Raw genomic sequence first — 22,427 nt, 5'->3', positions numbered from 1 at the left:
GAAATAGTCCAAAGTGTTTGGAAGTTGTGGGGAGTGTGCAGATATGCACAGCTGAGTGATCCACAGGAAGTGAAGCTTGAATTGATAGTTAAATTGTTGGATAACAGTGAATATACTCAAATTAAACAACTAAAGTGGCTTTTGGAATATGAGGTGAACTGGATGGACAAAGGAGCAAGCAGTTACTATGTAACTTGACATTCAGTCATCTGGTGTTTATCAGAATTATTCTTGTCAGGGTTATCCACAGAGAGAGTTAATTTTTTTTAATATTATCCCATATATTTTAATAAATTCTTTTTAGGAAGCTGGATTGCAGAAAGAAATAGTTGTTTTAAAATACCCTTAGGAACTTAATGACTTGTGTAAACAAGTAGGGAGAATGTTTTTGGATCAAGAAAAGCATAGATGTGAAGAGCTTGTGTCAAAGAGATGAGGTGTACTAGGTGTAGGGATAGCATACTGGAAGGTAATTATAAATATGAATGTAAGGGTATGTGGTGATAAGCATTTTGGAAATACCTGTTAGATGGCATTCTCTTCTCCAAGGTGTTCATTCCTCTTACTGTGTTTAAACCTCTCTTCCTATTTGTGCTTTTGTCGTTGGAAGCCTGCCCTAGAGCAAATGTGTGCGTGTTTGTTTGTGTGTGTGTGTGTTTGTTAGTCCTGGCTGCCTGCTTTCCCCCCCCGAGGAACTGATGGTTTGGTAAGGTTTTTCAGAGCACTGCAGTGTGATGCTCTTTGGTTTTCTCAGTGCTCATCCCCAGTAGGCAAGTTTCTTTGAACCTCCTTTCCTAGTTCTGCTGGTGAGATAGGCATGTGGGTGAGACTGTGAGCAGGAGTATTAGAAATGGGCAGCCTCATGCTGGTGGTGTTGAAGCTGAGGGAGATGGTATGGTTCCAAGGATCACTGTGTTTCAGTGAAAGGAGGAAGCTTATTTCTTTGTCATTCATCTCCATAGGCTTTTTCTTTCGGTTGGTAACTGAATGAAAAAGGGAGAGTGGGTCAATTCACACCTCTGTAAACCTATTTCAACTACCTAACTTCTAAAAACCTCTTTCCTCTTTTGAATTGCAGTGAAATTAGATCTAAAACATGATGGTGCAGTGTACCACCACATTTGAGTTAATTTGACCCTGAGATAAACATGTATCATGAATTTTATAGATGTTTCCAATTTTTTGTAAAGCACTTTGATAGTAATTATGGTTCTGCTGCCCGGACTACATGGATGTAGATGACAGACAGATGGGAATATCTGTGTTCATGTTACAGAAAAGAATGAAAGATTCTTAAAGGCTTAGAGCTACTGTAATATAATAATATTTGGGGTTTTGTGACCCATAAAATGTGAGACTTTCTCTTACCAACTACTGAGAGTAGGCACAGAAAGTGCCTTTAGGGTCATACAACAAGCCTTCATTTGTAAATGGTGGCATCTGTGAGTAATTGTGATCCTTACATTTCTGTGACAAATACTTGCTATGTAAAAAGCCAAAACCAGAATCCATATAGCAAATTACTTGTGTGTCTACTTTGACACAGTTATAGTTTTTCAGGGGTAATTTGTGAGTCTCAGGAATGTAGTTTGGTAGTGGAAAATTACATACTTAAGTGTTTTGAAACAGACTTTGTTGTGTTCTCTTCAACCAATGTTAGGTATACTATGGTTGTCTTGAGGTTGTGCTGTACTCTACTGAACTGCAGCTGCCTAAACTGTCTGTCTAGTCAGATGCTTATCTAGCTCTACAGAAAGGATTTTATTTTTCTTTATTTTGCAATTGTGGAGTCATAGTACTATCCAACGCTCATGTTTGTAGTCACTGATAATAGAAGATTATATTTATCTTTTCTAACTACTGGGAACCCCCATGGCAAGAGGCTGTAGTACCCTACAGTCCTGTGAAATGAGAGAAACAGTATTCTGGCTGTCAGAAGTGCGCTTGTTTCTAGTGCATATAAAGGTGGTAATGTTAACTGTGCTTATCTTAGAATTGCTGTATTAGAAGTGTTTTCACATAATCTCTCTTGTCTCTGGTACTACCTCCAGGACAATCAATGTAATTCAGGATTTCCAAATGTTTCATGAAAGGAACAAGCCTTTCCCTTTGGTGCTCAGAATTTTGTACTTTCTCAGTGACATGGGGGAGAGAGGGAAGGTGAAGCGCACTGAGGAGATAGTTGTTAGTACAGGATAGCTGTATGTCAGTTCTGTTTCACTTGGTTTTACTCTCCTGTTGTTCTGTGTTTCTTTAGTACTGATAGCTTTATCACTTACGAACATTACTCAAGGCTAGTCGTTCTTTCCTTTGTGCTTCCCACCACCTGGGTAGTTCTGTCCATGGGAAACACAAAGTCGTCATATGTGCTTTCTTTAACCCCACCTATCTCTGCTGTGCTTCCTGTAAAGCACTGCCATTTGATTGTGTTTTGGAACATGGTGGGCTGAGATTTCCAGTTTTTACAAAGCAATGAGTTCTGTGGAGCAAGAGTTGTTTTTCTTGTTTGTACAGTTCCTGACACAATAAAGCTATAATAATGAGAAAAGCTTATTTGTACTGTTACAGGAAAAATTTATCACAAATTTATTTTAAACATTTATTTCTAAGATACTCCATGGTGTTTGAAATAAAACAGGTGTACTCATGCTCATGTGTGAGGTACAGCACCAGCATTATTCTTTCAGGACAAGAATCACAGGATTTATAGCAAATAGCATGGAAGGGAAGGAGGAAGAAAGGAAAAGATCTTTTCAAAGAGAAAGAGGGAATTTGGGTCTTAGCAATATGCATCTATTTGTCCATTGGTTGTAAAATTTTTTGAATACATATAGACAGCTTCTAGACTTTTAAAAAATTATCCATGAGGCTCCTGGGACTTTCCTATTTTGAATCAATGACTTGAATCAATGCAGTAGCTGTAGTGGAGTTTTCTCAAACAGGAATATAGATCTTGCATAAAACACTGGAGACAAAATAATTTTTACTAAATTATAAATTTTATTGGCTATTTCCCTTGTCATGTGTGCTTTGATGAATCAAGTCTATTTGAGCAAAAGAATCTGAAAATATCAAGGCTGCCATGCACAGAATTCTTTCATGGGTTCTGAGTGTACACATTCAAGTATGTGCACACATGTTAATGTTAGGAGTATGCTTTAGCAATTTCAAGATCTGATTCTTATTTAAAGAAGCTACTAATCTGGGTAAAATCATGTCTTTCAGGCTGTCTTATCTTTTATTAATGTCTTGTCTTTTTTTACTTGTTGCGATTCACAGTACATTTTGAGGAATGCAGTATGTTATGACCAGCAAGTTATAGCAAGTTCATCTCTTATACTTCTTAAATCCTGAGGATATTTAATAAGCAGCATTGTTTAGACAACTCTGGAAAGTTAGTGTAGCTAATTAATAACCTTTCCTATCGTAGCAATTGGTATTTCCCAGCTGACATGGTTAGAGCAAGAACTGTGTCGATTCAGTGTCTTTTCCATGGCAAGAACAGAAGGTCCTGTGGTTGCCTTTAAACTCGGTGACATCTCCGCTTCTATCTTCTGTAACTAGAGTAGATCAAATAGCTCGTAATAAATAATGTAATTAATTTTGCACAAGGTTGTTTGCATGTGATTAACAAAAAGTATTGTTTCGCAGATGTTGAAGGGACAGGCAAAAAAGGCGCATTGCCTTAGAAGCTCTTTCCCCCTTTGGTTGTGCTTTTTCACAGTGGGTGCACAATGGGTGCAGGGTTACACTATGCAAGGTTACTTCTACACTTTAATTAGCTCAGTGAAGCATTAAGAAGGGACCAAGAATATGTCTTGTGTTACTGGAAGGTAGCTGGGCAGACAGCGTGACATGGTTTAAGTTCAGTTTCAGTGTGAATAGGTGTGTGAGGTCTAAAAACTCCAGTTACCAGACTATGCATAAACATGTCTGCACAAGTCTTTGCAAAGTCTGTAATTTGTGTGAACATTTTCATACATTAAATGAAACAAGTTTTCTTGGGAACTTTTCTGTGCTTTTTAATTCTATCAGTAAGGAAACAAAACACATTAAAAAGTATAAAAAGTTGTCAAAATCAAAGTTCTATTTCTAGTAATAATAGCAAGAAGGAAAGAAAACAGTTTTATCTTTCAAATGAGGATATTTTTCTTAGATGCAATAAACATGCAGTGTTTTTATGATTTTTATATTTGATATATGTGCAAAATGTGCTGTAAATATACTGTTGCTTCATTGCCCTTCCTGGTAAACTGCTTGCTTTCAAGTCACTTATGTCATAATTCAGCTGGGATATGTTGCAGTTAATTCTCACTTTTTGTTATTGTCACAAAGGTGGAGTTAAAGCTCAGCAGCACTATACCACTGATTCCAGTATTCTCTGGTTTGCTCAGGCCAATGTTCCAAAAAGAATATGTATAGCAGATCTGGAAATTACGGTTTAATTTCTCAATCCCCTATTTTTGCTTCAGTCAGAACCATGAAATTTTCTGCTTGATCTCTGTCTGGATTGTGACATCTTAGACCTTCTGCTCAATAAAGGCTTGAAATAAATTGATGTTGTATCTTTATTTTATTAATCCAGTTAGCGTTCTGGATATTGAAACTGTTATTCTCTAGATGTATCTTAGGCCTTTTCTTTTTTTTTGACACATGACATGTAGGCTCACTAATAAATGTGCAGCAGTAGAGCAGTGTTTTCATTCTTTTCAAAAACCCTCGTGATTCTCCCCCACCCTCCAATATCAAGTACTCCTACACTATTTCAGTCTTTTTTGGAAAAAAAAATCAGTTGTAAATGTGAGTCATACTGTAGTCTGGAACCAGAAGCTTGGATGTTTTCTGGGTTCCTGGTAGAGATTAATGGAGTAATAGCAGATTATATTTTCATTTCTTCAACCTTATAAGTTTTTGATGGTTGCAGTTATTTTTTATGAATAATGATTTAATTTCTTCTGTTAGCATTTTTTCAGGATGGCACAGGCCCAAATCATAAAAGGAAAAGAGGATGACCAGCAGTATTATATTTTAAGAATATATGGCCTGATGAAGTCCTGCTGTTGCCATCTAACTTGTGACAGAGTAGTAAAATCTTCTTTTTGTTTGTATATGGTTATGGGGTTTTGATTTTAATTTTTTAATATACAATACGCCAGCTCTACATAGATTGTTGTGTGCTAACATTTGTTCCTGTACTTAGAGAATTAAGATGAGAAATAATTTAGCATGATGAAAAAAACAGAAGCAATTTTTTTTGCTGCAACCATAATTTAAAGAAACCAGTAGGTAAAAGTACGAAGCATGTGAAGAGTATGAATCAAATTTGCATTGCTCTTCCCTCTACTGTATAAGCACTGTGCAGCCCACACATCAAAATTTTCCCCTAGTCTGGCACTTCTCAAGTGTGATGTAGTTTAAGTTCTGAAATGAGGTTTTAGAAAAGGATAGTTATAGCCATTGAACATGTACAAATGGGCTAAGCAGTTCTTTCATAACTGTGTTTTAATACTTTAAATAGCTGTTTAAAATAGCTAGACTTGGGTTTTTTCTAGTTTTTTAAGTAATATAGCAGTGGAAGTTTCCAAATAGGAGGGCAAAGTGTTAGATTCAAATTAGTGTTAGGGTCTAATCAGTTAAGAATAGGCTTCTAACCCTCATAATGGACATAGCTCATTTAAGGATGGGTAGGCAGTATGGTCTCTCTTGCTTCCCCTGCTAGTTTGGATCTACTCCCTTTTCCTCTGATTTCCTCACTTTTTTCATTGAGATTTAGTTGTAATTTCGGTGACTGAATTCACTGTTTGAATTGTTTGATTTTGGTTTAGTAATCTGGTTTTTTTTTCTATCCTGTCTAATGCAAAGTTAGATTGCCACTTGGGAACATGTACAACCTTCAGGCAGTGGTCAGTCAGGTAACCTCCTTTATACCTGGCAGGGCAGAAGTAGGATAGGGTGTGACATGAATAGAACTGCTTATGTACTTTAAATCAGGAATCTTGTTGAAGCTGAGCCAGTGTCTCTGCTAGATTTCCAATTTCCACTGCTTGCTGCCAAGTATATTAGAGCTGTCTATAAATAGTTTGTGGAATTTTTGACTGAGAATAAAAAATAATGTCAGGTACTTTTCTGTGCCTGCCTTTTAAAACAACAACTGAGAAGCTTTAACTGTTTTGTTTTGGGTTTTTTTGTTCTGAAACTTTCACACAAAAATCCCTCAGTCAAATCAGTTTAGCTGCTACTTTAAAACAATGTATTTTAATGGTTGCAGACTCAAAATACAAAGAAGAGTGGAAAGTGACTGGGAAGCCACACTTAGGTGCAAGAATGTGAATCATTTGTAGACTGCAGATCTTCCAAATGTTTGCTTGATGTTTCCTGATGGTGCTTTGGGCTCTGTTTTAAGGCTCAAGCGTCATCTGGATGGCAGCATGTATGTGAAATTTGTATTATGCTAACATCTCAGATGATAGGGAATTTTATACAATTTCTTATGTGTGTTGCAATGGCATTCACAACTGGTGTAATATTGGTGAATAATGTATGCAGTGCCTAGTGAATCCACAATGAGAACTTGTGTCATTTACATGGAATGTCTGTGGAGGCTGAGCTTATTCCTGAAGTTGAGGTGGAGCCTCACCTTCACCACAGCTCACCCGACCACAGCTCCTTCTACCTGGCAGCACTGGAGCTGTGGTGAGTAGAGGACGTGCTTGGGGTTTGTGTTGGTGCATCCCACAGCCTGGCAAGAGGGGATTCCTGGAGCAAAACAAGTTATGCTGAAGACACAAGTTTGTGCTATATATGTTTCTAAAGGGTTTTTCTTGGACTAGGTCTAGTGTGGCCCAGAAAACTCTGTATCCATTACAAGTAGGAGCGTATCCTCCATGAGAAATCCAGTTTGCTGGTTGCAAGGCCCCAGTGTAATGTGCACGAACGCACAGGAAGTGGAGCAGATCAGGACATTCAGAAACATGTCCCTTACCTGAAAGAAAATACTAATGTAGACAAATCCCATGTTCATGCCATAAAACTATCAGGAATAAAGAATGTATTAGGTTTTGGTAGAGAAGCTAATAGATTTGTAATTTGTAAATTCAAAGCATTTACTGATGTAGCAAACTTAGATTTTTAGAGTATGGATTGTAATAGTCAATTTTTGAAGAAAGAATGCAGACATTTTTTAGGTTTGGAGGTAATTACAATGCTTTTACAAGAAACGTAAAGGTAGGAGGACATTTGTCTTTGGAGATTTTTAATTCAGTGTTACAAATTATAACATATCATAGAATGGCCTGTGCTATTAAAGGACCATCTGTTTCACCTGCTGTAGGCAGGGGACTTTCCATTAGACCAGGTTGCTCTAAGCCCCATCCAACATGACCCTGAACGCTTCCAGGGATGGGGCATTTTTATGGGGAGAAAACGTCTCTGTTCTTCACCAGCCTCACAGCAAAGAATTTCCTCCTGGTATCCAAACTAAGCCTGCTCTCTGTCAATGTAGTCATCACCCCTTGTCCTGTCACTACAGGCCCTCTCCAGCTCTCCTATAGGTTAGGCACTGAAATAACCACAGCTGAATAACCACAGCTCTCAGCCTTTCCGCTCAGGAGAGGTGCTCCAGCCCTCTGATCACCTTTGTGGCCTACTTATGGCAATAAAAGTAGGTGTGATGTTCATTCAAGTGCTGATTAACTTTTGAGCTTAGGCTTTTTAGAGCAAATGTGGATTTGGAAGCTTCATGACTGTTTTATTCACCAAGAAATGAATAAAGACCTGTTTTTCAGAAGTATCATGCAACTAGATGTTGTACACAAAGTTCCTCTGAGAGGAGGGACAATGTGAGAGAGTGATTAATAGAAGACAGTGTTAGCCAAGTTTTGAATGTACAGTGCAGACTTTCAGCAGCACCATTCCTATTATTTTATACCCAAGAATAATTGTCTAAGCATGAAATGGTGGATACTGGTTGTTGCAAAAGGTTAAAAAAAAAGTCTAAAACCTACATGGTATAAAAAAAAAGATCTAAAACCTACATGGTAAAAAAAAAAGTCTAAAACCTAAGTTACATCACAGTTGGTTTAAATGAAAATGGTGCCATGTAAACTAACAGCATTGAGTATTGTAAGCAAATTCTGTGCTTTTTCTGCTTTTACAGTGAAATTTCATGTGCATATTTCTGGATTGTATATTATCAAACATTTAAATAAGCCACTATTTCAGTATAGTTTCATCTGTTAGTCATTTTTATTCTTAATTAAAGAAATTACCTATGCCACTGTAGTATTTGCATACACATACTCTCATTTCATCTGAACATTGGCTTTCACTCTTAGAAATTTTAGATATATTAACTGTATCCTCTTTGTGCAGGTGTTCTTCTGTTACTGGAACTTGCAGTAAAGGTTGTCACTGTTGCTCTGCATGCCTTCAGTAGAAAATCCTGATGGATGCCTGTATGGCAGTGTTTCTGTGTATTGCATGTGTAATTTTATATTAAAATAAATGGTTGTTTAATCCATCCCTCCCATAAAGGATACTTGGCATCTTGTTGCACATTTGAAATCTGATTTACAAATGATCACCTGAAATTCTGATAACTCCAGTACTTAACCCTAAGGAAATAAGGAAAAAAAAAGTAAGGCTAACTAGTTAATGCCAAACTGTAATTTAAAAAGAAATAATATAAAATTTGTCAATAACTCTTCTAGAGATTCTTCAGCTACCCTGGAGATTATTGATCAGTTAATTCCTAGAAGTCAGTATCGTCTCTTCTCGTGATGCTTTTTAAATTGCCTTCTATCATGAGTTGCGTGTTGCCCTTTGTCAAGGAAGTAAGTAGCAGCTGGGTGTAGGACAAAAACTAGTGGTCAAAGTGCAATACACTATGTAAAAAAAGTCAGTGAAGACAGGAAAATACAAGATTACTGTGATTTGTGAGTCTTTTTCCAAGTAGTTGATCCAAATACATATTAGTGCACGAACTAATTTTATTTCATGCGTATCTCTAATAGAAGGGATGTAGTGATGGCAAACCTAGACTCTCAGAAGGCAGAAAATAGTAAAATGGTGATACCTGTAAAAGCTGGGACTGGTATTGTAGAAATTTGCGAATGAGACTGCTGCTTTGCTTTTTTACTGGATGTAGAGATATTACAAATAGTTGCCTGACTTCAGTGGACTGTATGTTCTGAGCTGTGCTCCACCTTAGTTTGAAGCATTCCCGGTGGCAATAACTCCATGTTTCACAGACTGTTGTGGGGGAGGTAAGTTTCAAACTATTGGACTGCTCTTATTTTTTTTTCCTTTTGCTCCGCTGTTTGCTTCACTTTCAGTTCCTTCACTTGTGTAGTTTGAAGTGCATGTGGCTCTTCCTGTCTTCTCAGGAAGAGAAAATTTGAATTTCTGTAGTTTGATTTAGCAGTGGTTGAAGAGCCCATGGTGCACAGATAGAAAAGAAACTACAGGAGAAACCTTAGAGACTCTGAGTTATAAATGAGGGGAAAGCACATCTAGTCCTTTTTATGCGCTCACGTCCATCTGAGATTACAGAAAGTATTTCTTTCATTTGGTACTTTCAGTATACTGAATACTGATCCTTCTGCAGTGCAGGACAGCTTGGCAGCAGTATGGCCATCTACCTATGCATGTGTAGCTCTTGGCTGTGGATACAGCTTTAAATTCCTTCAGCTGATGTGTTTTATTCTAAATGCACATTAGTTTAACAAATATAAGGAAAGTGTTCAAGAGATGAGGTTGTAAATGATGGGTCAAAAGACTGAGAAGGCTCCTAACTGATTTTTATTTTTGGCTCATTAAGTGCAGGTGGCCCATGAGTAAGTAATTCAGTAAAGTATTTTGGGTTACATACCAAACTAAGGCTTTTATCTTAGAATGGTTTGTGTTGGAAGGAACCTTTACAGATCATCTAGTTTATCTGAAGAGTAGTAGTACTTGTTTTTCTGTTGGTCTCCCACATGCCCTGCTCTGAGCTGTAACATCATAACCATGGAGTAACCATAGGCATGGGAGGCAGGCAGTGGCCTTTGCCACTTTTCTCCCGCAGGCTTGGCAGAGGAGCCTGACTGTGGCTCAGCAGGACACACGGCATCTTCAGTGGAAGCTTGTTTCTGTTTCTGCTCAGCTGTGCTTAGGTGTTTGCAGGAAATGGGCCACTGGCTGGGCCTGTCACAAAATGTGCTATCAAAAAGGGTCATTCCAAGAAGGCATCATGGATTTTCCAGCTCCAGTATCTGTAGATGAAGAAGGCTATTTTTATTTTTATTTTTTGTACTCATTAATCAAAGTACCATTGCTAAGTGGTTTTTTAGGGAGGTGATATGGGTTCTTTGTTCTTGAAAGCATGTCGTTTGTTCTTGAAAGCATGTAGTAACCTTATTTTGGTCAATTAGAATCAAAACTTAGTGAAGAATAATGCAGGGTAACTTCAGGACAAGGGACAGTTTTGTGAGGTACAGGGTGAGAAGAAATTTTGGGAGTAGGATGAAGAAAGGATGTTTGGCCATGAAATACATTGTCTAAAGTGTAAAGCAAGTTGAACACGTATCATGATAAAGGGTGTTTAGAAACACATAATATACAGGAACTGTTGTTGATCTCTTGCCCTTGATAATTGTGATTCAAGAAAAATACCCTGTCCAGACTGCTTATGTAGCATTCATTATGCACCAGAGTACCTTTTAACTCAAGGTAGTTTAGAAAAAGCTCTCTCTTCATAGCTGTTCAGTTACAGCACTTCTTCAATTTATACAGTTCTATTTATAGGGGCTTGTAATTTGGCTGTTGAGGATAATGGCACAGGCTTAATCTTGATACAGAAGAATTTAGCTTCAACAGAGATAGGTGTACGTGATTTTTCTTTGTGGACAGTAACTACTTAGTATAACAGCAGAAGTAAAGGTGAGTTAAATAGCCTTTGCTACTATGGTTTTTTTTTTTCTTTTAATTTTTTCATTTCAACAATCAATTTTTCTGTAAAACACCATCTGGATTTAATTCAGTCTCAAGGTACATGATGTTATTTCAAACTGAAGTTATAGAGTTTGATTTTACAATCACATCAGACAAAGTTGCATGTACCAAATCTTTGTGTGTACTTTTGCACTATTTATCATTTCAGTGTATTATATTAGTATTTACTAATTTTAGTCAATTTGAAATCAAAACTGCTTTATTTAAGAGTCATTATTTGCTGTCTCAAATATATCAGCATTTAGGTAAACTTGTTCTTTGTCCAAATCCTTCAAGTTCACCTATATATATATGTATATATATATGTATTTATATATCTGGAGAGCAGAAGGTTGCCTTGTTTAATCTGAATATTTTGACTAAGGAAGACTTAACTATAGGAGGGTGGAGGTTAGTGGGGGGTCTGTTTGGCTGTGCTTTTTGTAAATGCATGAATTTGAGTACAAATCAAAGGAGTAGCTCATATCAGGACTGTTGGCTTAGTTTTATGCTCTGAAGTTATATGCACATAATCCTTTGAGTCTGATACTCATCCCATTTTGAGAGAGCTGTGCTGCATAGGCTGTGGGGAAAGATGGAAGTAGGGGTGTAACATCCTAAAATGAAGGCTGCTGCATTGTGGTTAGCCTCCAGAGTGAGGCTCAGCATCACTGCTACTATCTGGGTTTCAAATATATAGAACTTGGCGGGTGATTTTTCCAAACATGTCATGTTTTTATAGTGTGAAAGCATTCTTTTCCTTTGCTCTTTAGTTGAAGTGTTTGCTGCTGCCACATTTTCTTTGTTGCCAGCCCACTCCCCAGGCCTGTATTTAATCTCCTACCTGTGATGAAACTCAGAAGTAGTTAGTGAGTCAAATACCTTCCAAGGCTATGGGTGTTATCTTCTGCATAGTTCTGTTCACCTCTCCAGATTACATGTAGGAGTCTTGGACCAGGATATTGGGAACTGATGTTTTGACAGTGCCAGGATTTTCTGGGTGCGGTATGATATGTTTGCCATAGTTTCATCTGGATTTGTAAGGGAGAAATTCCCCAACTGCTAGAAAACCTGAAGGCAGACCTAGTGTAATCTTACTTGCTTCTGTGGTCAGTCAACTGTGAGACATGAATCAAAAGGAATTAATTCAAGTGTCAGTGAAACTACTTGTCTGTCTCTGCCTGCTCCTTAGATGAGGTGGCATTACAGCCCAGACGATTTGAGTGGAACAGAAAAAAGGGGTGGGGGTCAAAAGGTCTGGCTTTGTGCTGTGAAAGTAAAATAAAATTTTATGGATACATCTGTAAGAATGAGTGAACAACTTTGAACATAACCATTCTTCCTTTGAACATTTGGGAGATTTTTAAATTTGTTGAAGGCAGAAGGGCACCTCAAATGTTGGAGGTTGTTCCATGCTGTAAAACATTCTATCAAGAGTCCAACTCACTTAGCGACAAGTTGAGTGTGTTTTTTTGTATTGCAGTCAAGTCGTCTTTAGAGATACTACCACGAATGGTGGCAACAAACTCATGTGCACCTCAGTAGAAAGCCATTAAAAGCACTTTCCATACTTTTGCTTAACCTATAGGCTACCAGTAGTTTAAAATTTCTTATTCTGTTTATGAATTTGTTTTGTTTTGTTTAAATAAAGTATATTAAATGCTTGATTTTATCTTGATCCTTGTCCATTTGAATTTTTTAACTTACGTGCAATTGCTGACCATATCTTAAGCTTCAGGGCTTAAGTTGACATATATTTGTGTTTTGTGTTTGTACTAAGTGTTTATAGAAGGATGTGAAGAAGGTGGGTCCTGGTTACACAAGTGATGGAAGATGTTGGTTTTAAAGAAAACAATCCTAGTTTTTCACAGGCAGCACAGAAGGCAGGATCTTTTTGGTGTGTAGCTTCCAGTGCTGTGCTGTGAAGACTCCTATAACTGATATGGACCAACCTAGTGCTGAGTTTTTTTAGGTGACACCTGCTTCAGTTTAAAACTTCAGGTTGAAATGGGCATAAATAGCAAATATTTCTTTAGGACATAAAGAAATATAGAAACTTACTGATGACCTAAGAAATGTTATTTTACGTTTTCATATTCTGCTGTGTTAAATAGATTAGCAGGAATTTCAAAGATAATTATGTTCCCATATCTTAATGGAAGTTACTTACCTGTTACATGATATATTGGTCTTCTAGAAAGCTAACTTTAAAAGGAACCATGTGATTATTTGTTGAGATCATACGAGGATCACTGCCTAAAAAATTCATAAAATTGTCAGCAGTTAGTAACACTTAAATGGCATATGAACACACTGTTTCAATGACAGTTTTCAATAAAAGAGGAAGTAATAATCTGAGAGATTCCTAATCTTTAATGTAATGAAAGTTTAGTGGGAGTTTATTTTTTAAAAAGACCTTATTTTGATACTGTAGTACTTGGATCTGAGTTTAAGCTTCATCATCACACATTAGTGCCACTTCTGACTAATCATTGAAGTTAGTTTGACAATAAATATGACAGCTCTTTATCTCAAGAGATTAATTGTTCGATTGTAAAGCATATTTAGATGGAAAATATTCAAGTGTTCTCTCTTTAGGTATTCAAGATTAAATTCTTCCTTTGAACATTTGGGAGATTTAAGTTTTCTTAGCCCATTAATTCTGAGTCAACACATACAGGATTTGGATGCAAGTTCCCATTTTAGTATGCTTCTCATTATTACTGATTTATAGTTTTTGTCAGTCTTTGATATATATATACGTTGTTTTGTTTTCCATCACGTCAGTGTTATGTCAGTCTTTTCATGTTTCATTGTATTTTTATCAGAACTGATTTCATTAGTATTCTGGGGTTTTTGTTTTACTGGTCTTTGCATACAGGCAGCTTGTCAGGAATTCAGATTCTGGGAGCATCATGATGACTGTCTTCAATGTAATAACTTCTGGGTTTTTCATATTTCTAGATGTTTGTGAGTTCCTTCATTTTTGTCATGATGCTCATTTTCAGTGTTCAATAACAACTGCAGATATAACTGTATGTGCTAATACCCCTTTTTACAAGTAAAAAGGTGAATAATCCCTGGTGTACTTTAAAGATGAAATGTCAGTAAGTTATTTTTAGGTTAGACAAGAGGTCCTGAAATGTGTTAATGTTTTCTTTATGCTGATGGAAATAATGGAAAACAAAACAATCAGAAATATGCTTCTGTGGAATTAGTTCCAAGTAAAATCATTTTCCAGCGAAGATGTTTATTTTGTAAATTGAGAGGTAAGTGTTACTGTACACACAAAATTAGAGTGGCAACATCCCTTGGCATGACAGTGATATGCAAATCAGAGAAATTATTTGGAGAACAGTTTTTTAAAACTTAGATGTATATTTTACTTTGAAAATAGTTTGATTGAAAAATAGTTGCTCACCAATGCAGTATTTGAAATAACATTTGATTTAAAAATACTTCAGTGTTTTGAACATTGAGGAGAATTGTTTCAGTGTGGAATTTTTTTAACAACTGAGACAAAGCAACTTGATATGTAAATATATGCAGTGAAATTAGTATGTTGAAAATGGAGTGGGAACCATGCCACTTCAAAGAGCCAAGGAATTTAGTTTTTAAAAATAAAAAAATTAAACTTACTATTTTTCTACAAATTACGATCATCAGGTTTCTAACTGTATTGTGTCTTTAAGAAGATAAAAATTACAGCTCTCTATATTTGGTGTCAACCCGAGGAGCAATTTCTTAAACATGCTACGTATAGTCACTGTACCAGAGGAGCACTGGGGTATACTCTGTTCTTGGTCAACTTGTAATAGTCTTTAAATTGGTATAAAAGGAATTTGTGTTTTCTTCATATATTTAAGGTTCTTGTTCCTCGACATAGTACACTGACATTGCAGTGCTGGTAGAACAACTGATATCACATGCATGAAAATCTGTGTGACATGGCAAATCTTAAGTACTACAAAACTTTGAAGGATTAAGAGTTGTGGGTTTTTTGCTTAGTGAAGTATTTTACATTTTAGATTCACTGCCTGTGTTCAAAGGAACTTATATATCAAAGTAGCTGTTTCCTCCTGAAATTTCTGAAAGATTTTACTAAAAATCTGTTGTAAAGGTTAAAAGAAAAAATAATGAATAAAGGATGGGAGAAATGCACACAAATACAATTTGATGTGTTGCATCCTGTACCAGGACTGCCACCTGCCAGCAAATATCTTGGCTTTACCAGACTTCTTTTACTTTGGAGAGTACAAAGTAGTATGGTGTTTGGAGGGATAACTTTTTTGGTCTCTTACTCTCAATGACCACATGGGTCTTGTTCTTCTTGATAAGTCTACTTCGTTTTAATGAACATTGAGGGAGAGTTACTCTCAAAGGTAGCTGGTTCCCTGCTGTATCTGAACTGTCTGGATAAAGGGTGTAGGCTGCAATTTTTCTGAAATAGATGGGTGTAGTCCCCTGGATGTCTTTATTTGCATAGCATTTACTAGCAAATCTTGCTCCAGAAGGAGATGAGGAAGATGCATTGAAAGAGACCTTTCTTGAAAATAAAATAGGACTTGATGCAAAATACAGAGTCTACCATCTGACATGCATAAGGTTTCTCAAAACTGACAGTATCAGTCTCTGCTTGTTCCTTAACTTTCTAGTACATCTAATTGTTCCTAGTAAACTAACAATGCTTGGGTGGGGGTATTTTTTATTGTATGGTAACTTTCTCTCTAGTTTTTCTCTTTAATTTATGATAAAACTTATGTAGGACGTTTCATGTTTAATATTAATTAAAAGAACTTCAGGTTTGTTCATTCTGTTCTGTAAAAAGGTATCTGAAGAATTTTTACAAATTTTATCTTGGAAATTAGCTTATTCATTATGTTTAATTTTAGGAAATGGTGCTCTTGCAGAACATTCTGAAAATGTGCATATTTCAGGAGTGTCAACGGGTAAGTCATTTTTTGTAATGTTTAAATTTCATGCATGACTTAAATAGTAAATATTGAAAGCCACCTGGTATCTTATGAAGAGATATTTGGCTATAAAAATTATTACTGCCTTTTGCAGCATGTAATAAGGAATGAAGCAACTGGAACATGGAAAAATTCTCATAAGATAAAACTGATACCTGCATGCTCATGAACAGATTATGCCTTTCTAAGTGGACTGCTTAATTATTTTTCCATACAAACATTGAACTAAGAGAAAAGTTAGTTTAAGTTGAATTGATATTTTCTTTCCACAGTGAAGTTTTTGTGAAATGAAATTTACTGAAATGTAATTTTGGACACTGCTACTATCAAATAACGTAAATCCAAGTTATGCATTTCACCTGATTAGATTTAACTGAAATGACTGTACACTTGGCTGCACAGTTTCTTTAATACAAGAAAAAAATTTAGAACTCATGAAACTGAGAAACTGATGAGATGCTGGGAGCAGAGGGGGTATAAAAGCAGCACACACTGCTGAAAGGTTTCTATGTTCCCTTCCAATAAGTCAGTTTTAGGCCTCTTCTGGGTAGCAGCCACAGCCAGGTCTGTTGTGTGTTAGTGATGGGACTGTGTGGCCATTGAGGCATTGGCGTGCAGTCTTTGTTCTTCAGATGCTGTGCAGTGTCAGCAGCTGCTGGGCGTGGTTTACCATACAGATACTCAGAATATGTGCAAACAGGGAGATAAAGGCTCCTCAGCAGGTAGCAGAATACAAGCCTGGTTCTTTCCCTAGGAAAGCTGCCTCTAATCCCTAGAATTCAGACTGATTTTCATACCTCCTTCTCCTAAAATAAGAGTCAGAATGCAAAGTTGTCCTTTTTGAGAACAACTTGTACATCTCACTGTAGTTATCCTTCCAGTATTGCTTTAAACATTATGTTGCTAATTGCTACTTATGCTTGTATGGTTGAGTTTTTGGATAAATTTATGGTCAGTGGGTGGTCTCTGTTACACCTACTGCTTTCTAATTCCCTTTTATTGTTCACCACTCAAGGACTGTTGAAAGTCCGTTTATAGAAGATATTTCTTACCCATTCTTGTACTGCATCATGAAGAATGCTGTTGCTTTTTAATAGTACTGGTGCACCAAGTATCATATGTACTGCATCTGTGGCACACTGTAAATAATAAATACCTACACAGCTACTTGCCCTTTGAACAATTATTGCTGGAATTGGAATGGATGAGAGATGCTAATTCAACCTAAAATCGTGCTATGCAGCTTTCAGAGTATGTTTTAACAGCCCCTCACACCTTTGTTGACTGCAGTGGTTGTGTCAAAAGTCACAATACAGGGGGAAAAGCATCTGCTGGGCAAGAGGTGAATGGAATTTTTGACTCTGCTTCCAGTACTTTGGCCAGCATGCTTGAATAGACAGTGCCAAGAAGAGCAGAACACAACGTACTTTGTACACAAGATAACAGTCGCTGGTAGATAGAACTTTAACTACTGAGAAGAAAGATCCATTTAGAAATAAATAATAATAACAACAACAAAAAAAAACCAAAACAAAACACCAAAAAAATTCCAAACCAAAACAAAAAAGGTATCTCTGATGTTCTTGTGTTTTTAAATAGCTTTCCAGATGGGAAAAGTACTGCACTCCTAAGTTTCTTTCTTAATACAAAGTGCACCTTCTTCACTGGGGAATTTTGAGGTAATGGGGAAGGGTTGATCTGTTAAGAGCATCCTCAAGAAAGCATATAGACTGACCCAGTAGCATTTTCCTTACTGCTTTTTGTATATACATCTTAAATTTTAAGTGCATAGACCAAGTATAAAAGATGGTGATGAATAAAATTATTTTTTTAGTTCCTTTTAAATAAATTGGGTCTCTCAAACATATTTTCTAACTTGCAGGTTATTGTTTCATTAAGCATACCTGGACGACTTTATATTTAGCAGAATAATTTTAAGTTGAGTTTCTGTAAAATAGAACAAAAGACATCTGGCTTTTAATCTTTCTAAATCCAGCTTTCATTTGGTGTTGAAACCAAGCAAGCGATTGTCATGGACAGTTGTACAGAGACAAGATTTAAAATGAAACTTTTGTCTTGATGGTAGATTTCCTGTCACACTGCTGCTGTAAGACTACATGACTACCTTACTAAATTACATTTTAATAGCACAGACCTTTGTGGCCTTCGGTATTTATGCTTCTGCTGGATATTACATTGCCAAGTTACAGGTACCCCTCTATATATGAGCATGTTTTTTCTGCCACCAGCAATTAGTGGAATGTTGTCTCTTTGCATATAAGCTATCGCTACAGAGGAAGTGTTTATGCCTTTAAAATCTGAAGAGTTCAGAAATATTTTCATGTCTGTCTTTGAGGTGTGTTGAGCCATAATTGTCACGATCACAAAACCAATTCCCCATTTCCCCAACCCCTCACTCTACATTTTAAAGAACTGCAGCACTGTCATATATATATAAAATTATTTCTTTTTACTGCAGATGTCTCTGTATTGCAGAGCAAAGGGCATTTTAAATTAAAGCCTTTTGGCTTGACCTGGAGGCAAAGATTCCCATGCCTTCTTCCCCTGTAGTTCTCCACATAAGACTTTCAGTGGCTCCTGAGAGTTACAATGCAATAATTATCCTCACTGTTCACGGTTTAGACTTTATCACAACATTATTCTCTTTTTACTCTAAGCTGTTTTAAACACCTTTAGATCATTTATCCAGCTGCATTCATGTCCTTACCATGTCCAATATAATGCATACCTTATCATCCTGTGGTTCACATTGAAAGCTAATTCTTTTATCTTTTCTACTAATCTCCTGGCATTACTGTGAAGATAAATCCCTAATCTCCCTCTCCCTGCTTTTCTGAAGTGACTTTTTTCCTTGACATGTTGTTCACTCTTACTACAGGTACTTTACTTCTCAAGATCTTACTACAGAATTTTTGCATAGGTTTCTTAATTATTTTCTTACAACTTTCTAGTTGAATTTGGTACAGTAAACTTTTAATTGGCTCTCTTCTGTTTACCAGTCAACATCCTGTAGTTTACAATAATGTTCTGTAATCTGGGATGGTAAAAAAATTCAGGAAGAAGGAAATAAGAATTGTTGTGTCTGTTTTTAAAAAGTCTACAGGAAAATCCATATACACTAGAAAATTATGTGCAAGCTCTTTTGACCATTATTTTACACTGTAATTGTATGGATGTGAAACATCCTCAGTCCTAATTGCAGTATTTTGCAATTTACTGAGCAGTTATATCAGAGTAACAAACAAAATTGCAAATAGATTTTTAATAGCATAAAGGTTATCGAAGGAAAGAGTTTGAAACAGGTAGGAAATGGATGAGCAGAATTGTGCCAAAGAATACTAGGGTATTGAAGGGAATGTAAGCAGACACAACACTCATGTAGAAATGGTTGTGCAGGATGAATTTGTTCTCCCCTCCAAATATTACAGCCATCAGCATGAGATTTGAAAACATCTTGGGCATGCATCACTGGGTGTCTTTGCTTCTCTACAATGCAACCTTCTCAATTTCTTTTGTGTGTCTGCCTTGATTGCAGATTAATTTCCTTTTATCCTGACTCATCTAATTTTCATTCTGCTGTTCTCTTATGTATTTTTAATACTTTAAATAAATTATTCTAAACCTAATCAGTTTACCTCTAATTTTAAGTTGTCCTAGACACAACTGACCTGTATGACAAATGCTTGTAGGGCTGCTAGCAATTGAGATTAAAAGTCCAAGTTTTCCTCAGCTTAAAGTAAGGATGTTTGCCTCTATTGATGCATTTCTGTTTTACTGCCAGTTGGAATTTTTTAATTCCATATCCTTCGTGATGTTGCTTACATTCTGCATATTTACAAATATGTGAATAAAATGTATTTTACACTATAGTCTATTATGATGTAGGAGAAACATCCTTAGGCAGAGGGTCAGGAACTGATTTTAAAGGCTTGCTATTATCTTTACAAAGTATATTCCCTTTAAAGCTGTTCTATTTCAAAAGGTTATCCTTGATTTTAAAAATTTATCTGAGAAATTATTCTCTCTCAAAAAGACTGCACTTCTGAAGTGCAGCTTCTGCACAGTTATCTTGACCTTTATACACTTTTTAAGCAAACAGATTTCTGTTGTCTCTTGAGTAATAAGTAAGAGATTTTTAATGCATGAATATATATCAAGTGTGCAAATGTGTTTAGCTTGTCTAGCCAACTTGAAGTTCAGAAAGCTGTAATTTGCTTTTCAAGTCACTTCTCTTTTTTTTGACTCCCCACTTTGTCACATGAATACTTTCTTCAGTGTTTTCTCCTCTACAGCACTTGTACAGTTTTGTTCACCCTGTATTATTGTGCCTGTGGTCATTCTTGCTTCCTTATGCCTTCCATAGTCTGCCTCTCTCTCCCCATGTTGGGTGCTGTTGCAAATGATCGTCTTTTGCTCTCAGCTCTGTAGTGTGAGCTTTACTGGAAACAGAGAAAAAGACATTTTAATAAAAGCATGTGGAAACTACAGGGATAAGGTTGATTCTGCAAAGGATAAAAAAATCCTGAGTAAAACTGAAAGCTTTCATGTGCTCTGAAAGTACTACCTTGGTTATACAGGATTTCCATGTGGAATTTCTTCCATTCACGCTTGTGTACAAATACGTTACTGTTTGTACTGCTGTAGGGTTTAGCATATTAATGTTTTTGGAGGTGAACACTTTAAAACTGAATGAGCCCATGCTGAATGGATTTTTTTTTCATGTATTTTAGTGCAAAGTTTCCTTTGTCAGGTAAACTTAATAGCTTCTTTAGAGGTTCTCAGTTACAAAATTTTGTCTGTCAGTTTGGAAATATCTGGTGGCAGGTGTATGTTGTAGCGTAAATTTTACTTCTGGGCAACTTTTTTGAAGTTGGGGACTATTTCAGTAGTAACCAAGTAGTATATGGATGTGTTGCCAGCGTTTGCAAGCTTGGTACAAAATGTCTTAGAGATTCTTCTGCTTTTTTACATGGCTTTGTTCTGTATGGTTTTTGGTTTTTGTTAAAACTGCTATTTTACTTTTACAACTGAATAACTAGCTTTTCTTTCAAGTCCTGACATTTATTGCCTGAACAAATGTTAAGTATCAAAAGATAACTTACACAGGAGCTGTGTTCCAAATTATCATGGTGTTAGAGCACCACCTATAGGGTTTGCTTAAAAATTAAAAAGAAAGTGAATGATTGCATATTCAAATGAAATAATATCTTCCTGTATGTTGTGACTTTCATTCCGAGATATTAGGGCAGCTCCTGTGTCCTACAGTTAAGGTATGTTAATACTTAACTGCAAAGCATGACTAAAGCTCTAAAAACATGTGAAAAACTATTTAAAGCATTGTTCTCTTACAGATATCCAGGAAAATAGAACATTTCCTGAGTTCTATTTTTTCTGTGGTATTCAAGTTAATATAGAAAATTCAGATATAAGTCAGCATTTTTGTATTTTAGTCCTTCTAAAATATTAAAAGTGTATTTCTTATTCCATATAAAAATACTTTAAAGTAATAATAATTTAAGATTTTAACTTTTTATCATTTCAGGTCCCTATAGTATTGCAAAATTATTTTAAAAGCTTGATTGTGTATACAAATAGAAAAAAGTAACCTGTCAACAAATTACATTATTGCAACTTTTCCACTGTATTATAAATGCAGTTCATTCAAATTACATTATTGCAACTTTTCCACTGTATTATAAATGCAGTTCATTCTTCTTCATATTTGTTCATTCATCAGTTCTAAATGGCTATTTTCATCAAATTCGAATTCTAAAAGATTTTGATGATCAGAAAATAATGGAAGTGCTTCCTTATATGTAATAGGTTTTGTGTTCAAACTACTCTGTGTAACTTAGTGGGCTACCAGTAACTTTGACAGCTTGGCATATTTTGGAATATTAGTGATAAAATTGAAAAATAAAAACACATAGTTATTTTTAATGTGTTTTCTCACCACTGAGACTTCCTCATAATTTGAAGCTCTGCGGTGAGAGTATTCCAGCCTTTCTGTTTATGTGAAGGTTGTGTATATGCTATATGACAGGTGTTGGATATGAGGCTGCTAAGATGGGGGGCAAAACAGGAAAAAAAATCCAGAAAGATAAGTGTAAGTACATACTTCAAATAAAATCAGAAGAATTAAGAACGCTCCAGCTGTGGAAGGAGCAGCAGCTGAGTTAAGGCCAGTGCAGGAAGCTACACCTATAATCAAGTAAGACTACTAATGACTGAGTTACTTCAGTTGCATATAATTAGACCCATAAATGTAAACTTTCTAGTCCATTATCAGAAATGTAGTTATGCAGGTCTCTCTGCTGCAGTAAGTGCTCTTTTCCTTTCAAGCATTTGGAATCATGTGTATGGAGATCATTTCCATGCCAAGAACCGGAAGGGAGAAGGTATTTAATTGATGGTCAAACACTGGGTCTGCCTAAGACAGGAAATTCCAGCTGCTTGATTATTTAG

At 36.1% G+C, this 22,427-nt stretch overlaps 1 protein-coding gene across 1 annotated transcript in view; it reads left to right on the top strand.

Annotated features, from left to right (window-relative positions):
• Positions 1-22,427, top strand: part of LRP12 (LDL receptor related protein 12) — a 49,896-nt gene that overhangs the window by 13,004 nt on the left and 14,465 nt on the right. Inside the window, exon 2 of the mRNA XM_030966844.1 lies at positions 15,861-15,917. Within this exon, the coding sequence (XP_030822704.1) occupies positions 15,861-15,917 (57 nt within the window). The remainder of the gene's footprint in view (positions 1-15,860; positions 15,918-22,427) is intronic.

Source organism: Camarhynchus parvulus, chromosome 2 (genome assembly GCF_901933205.1).
Source record: "Camarhynchus parvulus chromosome 2, STF_HiC, whole genome shotgun sequence".
Classification (NCBI taxonomy): domain Eukaryota; kingdom Metazoa; phylum Chordata; class Aves; order Passeriformes; family Thraupidae; genus Camarhynchus; species Camarhynchus parvulus.
This window is presented reverse-complemented; position numbering and strand designations above follow the sequence as displayed.